Below are 10,027 nucleotides of genomic sequence, written 5' to 3' on the forward strand. Positions count from 1 at the left end.
CAATGAAGAGCGTATGACCGAGAGCAAGAAGATGGAAAAATTCTTGGAAGGCCTGGCACCCGCCCTTAAATGCCAGCTGGTTGTGCATACCTTCCCAGATTTTAAAACACTGGTGGATAAGGCCATTAATTACTCTGGAAAATGAGCGACGTAGCCTGGAAGATTTTTGCAAACGCAAAAGGGACCAGACTACTTTTGCTCGCAACCCCAGAAGCAAGACGGAATTTCAGAAGGGTGGAATACACAAAACCCCGACGGATAATTCATGCCTAATCAGAAGACTACTTTTGCGGCATTTCTTTTAATCCCTTTATGTGGTGTCGTTTAGACGCCCGACTGCGGCATGAACTTTATTTGTTTACCTTTCGAGGCGTCGCTCCAGACACCCGATCGGTTTTGAGTTATTTATTTTATTTATCAAGTCATGCAATAATATTATTGTTGAGATGAGCATCATTATTTTTATTCATGACGCATTCATGCATTCATTTATTATATCTTTTGTCTGAACTGTCTTGCGAGTACTTTCAAAGTACTCACCTGGCTTGTTGATTTGGCCAGATGTTGATGAAGGCGATCTCATGGATGAAGAGTTTGATAGCGAGTCCGACGCCTAGAGGAGTCCCAGTCAGTCCCGTGCGATCCTGTTTTGGTCATTGTATTATCCGCTTCCGCAACCCCAGAAATAAATTCATCGAGCCTCACCTCGACGCTCGATGAGCTGCCAGTTAGGAGTCAAGTTATCCACCACCACCTTTTTCTTCGAGCTAGTAGCATGCCACCACACCCATGTGTCATAACCGCCCTTATGTAAAATATTGGCGAGTTTGTAATAATTTGTTGAGCAGCCTCAGCTCAACCCTGTAATATATTTAATGCTACTGGTCCTCTGTTTTATCAAGTATTTGTCTACCAGTGAGGATGACTTTTTCCTATACTGGGATCTAGAGGAGGGGGCGACGGCCAGTGGAAACCCTAGATGGGTTTTGGCGCCCCCAAGCCGGGAGGGGAGGCTGCCCTAGGGGTGGCGCCCCTACCTCTCCAAGTTACGTGAGATGGGGTGGGAGGGGCGCTCAGCCCCTTAGTGGGCTGATGTGCCCCCTCCCCTTGGCCCATAAGGCCCCCCAACACTTGCCGGGGCCTCCGAAACCCCTTTCGAACACGCTGGTCATCACCTGGTACCCCCGGAACAATTCCGGACTCCAATACCCTTCGTTCAATATACCGATCTTCACCTCCGGACCATTCCGGAGCTCCTCGTCACATCCGGGATCTCATCCGGGACTCCGAACAACCTTCGGTAACCACATACTATCTAGCGTCACCGAACCTTAAGTGTGTAGACCCTACGGGTTCGGGAATCATGCAGACATGATCGAGACGTTCTCTGGCCAATAAACAACAGCGGGATCTGGATACCCATGTTGGCTCCCACATGTTCCACGATGATGTCATCGGATGAACCACGATGTCGTGGATTCAATCAATCCCATATACAATTCCCTTTGTCAATCGGTATGTTACTTGCCCGAGATTCAATCGTCGGTATCCCAATACCTCGTTCAATGTCGTTACCGGAAAGTCACCTTACTCGTTCCGTAATGCATGATCCCGTGACTAACTACTTAGTCACATTGAGCTCATTATGATGATGCATTACCGAGTGGGCCCAGGGATACCTCTCCTTCATACGGAGTGACAAATCTCAGTCTCGATTCGTGCCAACCCAACAGACACTTTCGGAGATACCTGTAGTGCATCTTTATAGCCACCCAGTTACGTTGTAACGTTTGGTACACCCAAATCATTTCTACGGTATCCAGGAGTTGCACAATCTCATGGTCTAAGGAAATGATACTTGGCATTAGAAAAGTTTTAGCAAACGAACTACACGATCTTGTGCTATGTTTAGGATTGGATCTTGTCCATCACATCGTTCTCCTAATGATGTGATCCCGTTATCAATGACATCCAATGTCCATGGTCAGGAAACCATGACCATCTGTTGATCAACGAGCTAGTCAACTAGAGGCTCACTAGGGACATGTTGTGGTCTATGTATTCAGACATGTATTACGGGTTCCAGTTAATACAATTATAGTATAAACAATAGACAATTATCATGAACAAGGAAATACAATAATAACCATTTTATTATTGTCTCTAGGGCATATTTCCAACAATTGGGAGCTGGACGGGATTGAGCTCGAACTCAATACCGCTGAAATCTGGCTTCCAGCGCACCTGTTTGGCAGCTATGCGGTCCTGGCCATCAGCTAGTCCAGTGCTGATAGCACGTCCTTCCACGAGTTGTGCTTAGGAAATGGAGGCACCAACCGTGGCTGCAGGCTTTTTTATGTAGTGCTATATAATCCATTCAATTTTTCCATGTTAGGAAAACTAAAGGATGCAGCCTGGTACCATTTTTCAGTATGTTCTTAGGTGGTTAAGATTAAGTCTGAGTGATGTTGTTTCTTAGCAGGATGCACGTCTTTACAAAGATGGTGCTTCGTAGTTGCACACCACGTGGTACACCCGGCTAGCACAACCATGATTTTTGAATATGTCAAGACTTGAATTGAGAAACTTTATATAAAATGTTCGGTTTGTATTTCGGTACAAAAATTAACATATAACTTCATCAAGTACACACTTCTATCTTGATACAAAAATATAGATGAGTACCTACTTCATACATTTATGTAAATTATTTATATCCTGCTATAAAATGTACCGGGCACTCCTCCTTGGCGATCCATGGGGAGGTACAGTGTGAAGGAGAGAGGGCGCCATAGCGATGGTGTGATATGGCTTCATCTGATTTTAAGGGAGAGAGCTCCAGCGAGAAATGTCCTACTATGACGAGAAACTGAGCTGGGAGGGGAGTGTCCTACAGGCAAAGGAAGGGTGCGCCATGAGGGTGGGCTTTTGTGTTGGGCCCACGTGTTGAAAATAGCATGGAGGATAGTACGGAGAACCATACCCCCCTCCCTCCCCCCACACACACATGGTCTGGATTTGAGCGAGTCCGGACTATCCAGACGGTTAAATTTTGGGAAGCTTGTTGGGCGTCCGTTTGATGTCCGAACACGCGCGAACGTATGAGGAAGAAATGAGCTTCAACCTTGGAGACAACCTTAAATATTTGTTTGATTCATTTATATGCATTATAGCTCGTAGCAACACATGGGTGTTCTACTAGTAATGGATTTAGTTTTGAGATAACCGAGGAAGGTATAAGAAAAAAAAGTTACATTGTCTAGGTCAGGGCGTGTAAAACAACATGGTCATTACATGATACATAGTTACCAAGGGTGAACAACATTTCGTCGATATATTGAACAAACTACTTGATCAGGTAGGTAGTCCCTCGGATGCTGAAGTACTAGAATATAATTCCAGCACAAACCACAAAGTAAAGATATAATCATGAACAAAGAAATAATGATATCACTTGCCTAAAAAACCTATCTCTAGATGAAATATATCAATATAGACATATCATGCCTCTAAGTAATTTTTATATTACTTCCATAACCAGGTACAGTCGATATTAAAATCATTTTGCAAGTGTCAGCTGTCATAAAGCAAACTTTATCCAGTGTTGGAGTATTTCTATAATAAATTGGTTTACCATATCAATGACATCTAATTAAGTAAGTTCCATATTATTTTCAGAATAACGTATATTGTCCGGCAAGTGAGTATCGACATAAATGAAAGTTTTCTAGTTTTTCAAATCCACAGTAAAATGGTTTCATAGATCAAAGGGCCCTACTGAACCTAAAAAGTTCTGCTGTTAGATATGATACATTGTTGTAATACGAACCATTAAAATGAAAATGTGTCATTGACCAATTTTCTTTTGCAGATCATTGTTGTAAATATTGATATCTTCCAGAGCAAATGCATATTCTTATAAACATCCAACCTTGTGTACACAACCTTATGATAAGATACTTCTCTTCTTTTCTTTTCATTACAAAGCTTCTTAATCCTCACATTTTAAAATTTGACATGTCCAACATTCTAATGCTCATCCCAATGTTCTCTATTTTTCAAAGCGGGATTATATGGTGTCTTACAGTCGAGTTACCAACATATGACTTCGCTATTTTGCTTCCAACCTTGTTGGATATAGGATTGTAGTGAGGTTCGTTTGCCAATGCCACCCTTCGTTCAGGTTTGCATTGCCAAAGAAAGCTTGGAAATCTATAGCCAAAGTTAGGGCAAAGAAAAGTAAAACCATGTGCAGACAAATTGGCTACCTCAAGCTAGTGTGGGCTGGCATCAAAACATGGAGAGATGACGAGTTAAAAGGTCAATGAGCAAGTGTTGCACACTAATACTGGGTATTAATTCTAAAAATGAAACTATACTAACCATACTCTTACTGGTAGCAAATATCTCTTCTTAAAGAAGTAAACATCCTAAACAACAAAATCCATATAGTTATAATAGATATTATGATGCAACCAGATTGTATTGAACAACTAAACGGTGTATATAAAAATATGCATTATGGCTGGACGATAATTGAAACCAAATCAACCTACTTAAAGGTTCACATCGACAGATCCTTCCTACTCAATAAATCCATAATAGCCCCCAACACATGCTAGGTGTGGGGCAGATGATTTCATCACTTGCCGCTTCACTTTGGGACGTTTCGCTCATGTCCATCAAGTTTCAGCAAGATGGCGTCATATATTCCCATTAATCATAAGCATGGGACCTGTCCTTGAGGAATTTCAGCTAGCATGTTTGTTCATGCTAGTAGCTAGATTCATGCAGTGTGGAGAAGGTTGGGGGTTTAAAAAGGTTGGAGGCTGATCAATCTTCACCATGATTCGGCTTCAGAGAAGGAGATGAAGAAAACGGGGGAATGCTGAGAGCAAGAGAACCTCCAAATGGACCAATGTCCACGACACAACCAGAAACCTACAGACCATGAAGGCACAAACAGAAAACAAAACTCGCACGAGGCCCCCGCGTCGGCACGTCGTCCCCAGGGGCGACTTGAGTGATACTCATGTAAATTGCAACGAAAATGCCAATGTTAGTTTAGCTAACTTTGCGCATAATGAGGGCATAACTATGACTTGGATTGGTTTTGGCCTAGTAGAAGCAGTAGAGCTAGCTATGATTGATTGTATGAACACTATGAGTTGAGTAATGCATTATTTCACTCGCAAAAAAAAGTGTAATGTGAGGAAGAGAGATTTGAAGTACGAGACAAATCACACATGGTTTAAACCTATACTATCTCTATCTTCTTATCTTTACATTTAACATAATTATACTCCTAACATCCGTAAAAAAAAAAGAACCCTCTCCACATGCTATGTTTGTTGTTCGTAGCAACTGCATGTTACAGTAAGCTAGATTTGTCTTGAAATGTGAGTTTGTGAGACATGGGTCATCCACTCAACTTCATTCTCCCTCTAATAATATGTGAAGAAATATTAAACAAGACCACATACTGTCAGCCACATTTGACAAGCTTGTGACAGAAATGAGGTGTGTTGTGCACCACTACCACGAATTTAGAGTTGTGACGCTAGCCTACGCACCGAACTGAATGACCTGCCTTCTTGAATTTGTGTGTTATTATCGACTTCTTTTGGGGTTTATTCCCGGTTTGTATGGCTGTAATAAGTTTCTGGTGGTGTGAATACTAGATGCAGAGGCCGGCCAATGTATATTGTGGAAAATCACTAAAAATATCATTTCCAAAAAGACAAAATGAAGAAATGGAATTAGCGCAGTGACATGGAAGACATTATTGTTTGCACATATATTTCAATTTTTTTTGCGAGAGACATATATTCAAGTTTAATGACAAGTACGGCTACTTAATCAGATACTTGTATTTTTTTACAAACACTTCACAATATGATTTTTTATTTGACAATATCAAAGCATCACTTTTGTTTTAGGGAACATGACACATTTTACACTTTTGTTAGCAGAAGAATTACCGTGTACCTGTTATGTAATACACACTAGCAAAAACCCGGTTAATTGATTTGCATAGCGAATCAACGATTTATTCATCTGCTCAGCAAGATCAATGAGATTGTAATGTTCAAATTGCTTCTATTCTCCAGTATCTGTTGGAGACCCTGCTTACTCTAAGATTGTGATATCACACCTTACACCGAAAGCATCGTCTTTCAGGTAGCCGGATCCCTCCAAGACGCTCCTCGCGATGAGCTTCCCACCATGTCCTCGCCCATGGGAGAATTCGCGTGGTGAACTGCTAGCCCTACTGCACGATGGCACCGGGTTTCTGTCCTGGCCGAGCAAATTGATCTCGTACCTCGCTTTGACAACGCCTTCATCATCATCACGGGTGTAATTACGCATGATGACGATGGATATCCAGCCGGCGTCCTCTGAGGTTTGGCCGTCGGGGTAGTATTGCATACTCCAGTGACGACCACCGATGACGAACACCATGGACATGACGCATCTGCCATTACCGAGCCCTTTGGTTTGGGAGTAGCCGTCTATCTTGAGAACGTGTGACCGGATACGGCGGTGGCCTGGTCGATGATGATCTGCACGAGGGAAGGGCAGCTTGTCTTAAGGTGCTGAAAGTCATCGCTCGCCATGACGGCCTCAAGGTTGCCCGGAATCTGACTGAGGAAGTTGAAGCACGCCTCCTTGAGGCCACAACAGCCATGCTGCTCGGCTAGTGTCAGGGTGGTCGCCACCGTGCTCTTGTCAATGTTGTCGCACAACATGTCCTCGCAGATCAACTTTAGCCTTTCGAGATTATACCTATCTGCCGCCACGAGCAGGTGCTGGGCCATCTCCACCTTCTCGCCGCCGTCAATTTTGGGCAGTGAATCAGTGTAGATGAACTCGAGCATGGCCTCGAAGACTGTCGGCTCCATGTCGTCGACCTGCACCTTGCCCGCAGTGTTCTCCGACATTGGGCCGAAGAGCTCTGCCATGAAGACCGAGGAACAAGCGGCGAGCATGTACCTATGCGCCGTGAAGAGCTCGCTGCTGACCTCGAACGTCACGGCCCCTCCCCGTTCGCTCCTCAGGAGGGCGAGGAGCTGCCGTTGCAGGTCGGACGGCGGGACGACGACAGGCCGGGGGGCGTCGGCGGGCTTTGCACAGATCCTGTGGACGACAACATCGTACTTGAGTCTGAAACGATCATCTCTTAGGTATCTCTTCAATTCATGTCCGGCGATCAACCGGGGAAGGCCGTACTGGTCTTTGGAAGCGTAGGGTTTGATCTTGGAGCGGTTTCTGCTGTACGACGGCACCGGCTCCCCGTCCTGGTCGAGCAAGCTGATGCTGAACTGCGCCATGACCATCTCGCCGTCGATGTTGGTGCCACCGAGAAGCTGCAGAAACACGGAGACCCAGCCGGCGTTGGCCGAACCCTTGCGGCCGTCGGGGTAGATCTTCACGCACCAGTTGTAGCCCCCGGCGTCGAACTTGGCGGTGTGTAAACGGGTGTTGAGCCAGGGCTCGACGACGAAAGAGACGATCGAGGGCTTGTCGTACCACGCCACAATGCACGACGCAGTCTGCCATGGCATTGGCGTGCCGGTGGCGGCAGCGACACTGGCGTCACCATCCACCGAAGGAGACGCTGGACGTGACATAGGGCTACAAGATACAGAGGGACCCCGATGCCGAGCTAGAAGATGAAGACCTACCCTTCCATGGATGCCACAAAAATCACGCATTGGAATCAGGAGCTTCTGTTTAGCTTTTTTTTTTTTTTTGAGGGGAGGAGCTTCTGTTTAGCTGTTAGGCAAGATATACACGTATGGTAGGTTACAACATAAATCACGATAACACATTGAAACAATTACGGCACTAATTTGATCCCATAAGGTCAGCCATAATTACGATCGTAATTGGCTGGGTATTCTATCACGTGAAAGATAAATGACGCGAATATCCGGTGAACGTCCGCTGGGAGCAAAATTGCCGGCCAACGCCTGAGTTGCCTTGCAGAACATTTTCCAAAGCTGCGGAGAATTTTTGCAATTTGTGAACAATTCTTGAATTCATGAACATCCTTTTCAAATTTGCGTTGTAAAAAATCCACAATTTCTTAATTCATCAACATATTTTCAAATTCATGAATATTTTTCGAATTCATTATATTTTTTTGAATTTGTAAACATTTTTTAAAATTAATGAAGAAACTTTAAATTCGCGGAATTTTTGAAATTCAAGAATAGGTTTAATTCAAGAACAGTTTTTAACTCACACTTTTTTTTCAAAATCATGAACATTTTCAAATTAATTTTTGTTTGAAATCCCGAACACCGCACATGGGTTGGCCCAAAGCGCTCGCTGCAGGAGCGACAGGGTGCGCGTTTGCTAGGCGGGCATCGCACAACGCACCAGATTAGGAGGTCCAGGTAGGCCTCTGCTGCACGCCTAAGCTTCCACTCAAAGGCCCAAAAGCAACAGAGTGGTCCTTGATTCGTAACACAACATTCGCAGTTTTGCACACCGGAGGACAGAAACGCAATGCAACAACCGCTAGTCTGCCACCGCGCGCACCGGCCACGATGCTGCGATCTTTCCTTGCTCTCCGTCACCCTCGCACTCTCCTCTCCCATCGCCACGAGCGCCGCCGTCTCGGCCGCAGCGCGGATGCGATCCCGTCCCCATCCCGGAGCTACATGTCGTCGGAGTACAAGACGACGGCCACCAAAGCCGATTGCGCGGCGGCCAAATCATTACCACCTGCCTCTGCTAACCGCCATGGCCGCACATCACCCAACCACAGGCGGCAGCATCTGTACCTGGTTCTCGACGACCGGAAGAAGGGCTTCAGCATCCACAAGCTGGACCTGCACGACAGCTCGGACGGCGGCGACTTGGCCCTGCCTCCGGTCCACGACCAATCGAGTGAACAAACTAATTACTGGAGCTTCGCCGCCCTTGGCAGCAACATCATCGCCATGGGGAACCTAAGGCACTACTCGGAAAAAGATTGTGTCACCCTCGTGTACGACACGGAGACGGCGGGGCTTTCCACCCTCTCTGATGTTCCAGAGCCGTTGTGTGCTCATTGGCTCGGCTCCACACGGCGGCGGTCGGTAATGAGAGCTACTACAAAGGATGCATGCATCGCCTCGAAGATGTGCCTCCACCGACGGACACGGCGGCGCACCGGTGGGGGAACAGCAACCACTGGTCTTGGAGCAGCATACCATGGACACTCCCTTTCAACGTGTTCCAAATGCAGTCGATCACAGTGCACCGGACGAATAGAGGGGACACATTGTTTGTATCGGTTGAGGGGGGTCGAGACTCAGACCCCTGGGGCGAGGGGGGTGGTGACCCGGACCTATATCTGGCCATGGGCCGGGCCGGGCCGGGTTTGGGCCGGGCCTGAAAAAGCCCACAGCAGAAAACTGAGGCCCAGGCCCTCCCAGGCCCTAACACTGGGCCTACTTTTCAAGCCCAAGCCCGGCCCATCTGGTAAAAAGCCTTAAAAAGCCCTTAGGGCTTAGGGCCATGGGTCGGGCCTCTTCCTTAAAATGCCAATATGCCAAGCCCAAGCCCGTCCAGGCCCTACTGGTGGGCTCAAAAGTCAGGCCCAAGCCCGGCCCATGGGCAAGCCCATTGGGCCTAGGCCCTGCATTTTAGGGCCGGACCTGGATGGGCCGACAGGGCCGGGCCTGAGATGGCCAGGACTACTCGGACCCCTTGGGCCAGGAAAGCCCCTCCGGCACCTACTCCCATGACACCGAGAGCGGCAAGTGGAGGGGCCATGGCAAGTGGGGTCTACCCTTTTTTGGCCAAGTCCACTTCGACAAGGAGCTCGACGCGTGGGTTGGGCTACACAAGGCACATGAATACCCAGATGGCTACATCTGCTCCTGCGACGTCATCTCTCCCACCGAGAGCCACACAAAGCCGGCTTGGAAACTATGCAAGGAGTTGATGTTCGACCCTGATGCAGCCATGAAGCTATATATGGATAGGCACGTCCCGGCTAGTCTTGTGTACATGGGTGATAGTAGCTACTGTC

At 46.7% G+C, this 10,027-nt stretch overlaps 1 protein-coding gene across 1 annotated transcript; it reads right to left on the bottom strand.

Moving 5' to 3' along the window:
- Positions 1-6,512: 6,512 nt before the first annotated feature.
- On the bottom strand, positions 6,513-7,631 carry LOC119350822 (BTB/POZ and MATH domain-containing protein 2-like). Its single transcript, XM_037618470.1, has one exon. The coding sequence runs from the start codon at positions 7,629-7,631 to the stop codon at positions 6,513-6,515; it is 1,119 nt and encodes a 372-aa protein (XP_037474367.1).
- Positions 7,632-10,027: the final 2,396 nt, after the last annotated feature.

The sequence above is a fragment of the Triticum dicoccoides genome, chromosome 1B (genome assembly GCF_002162155.2).
Source record: "Triticum dicoccoides isolate Atlit2015 ecotype Zavitan chromosome 1B, WEW_v2.0, whole genome shotgun sequence".
NCBI classification, from domain to species: Eukaryota; Viridiplantae; Streptophyta; class Magnoliopsida; order Poales; family Poaceae; genus Triticum; species Triticum dicoccoides.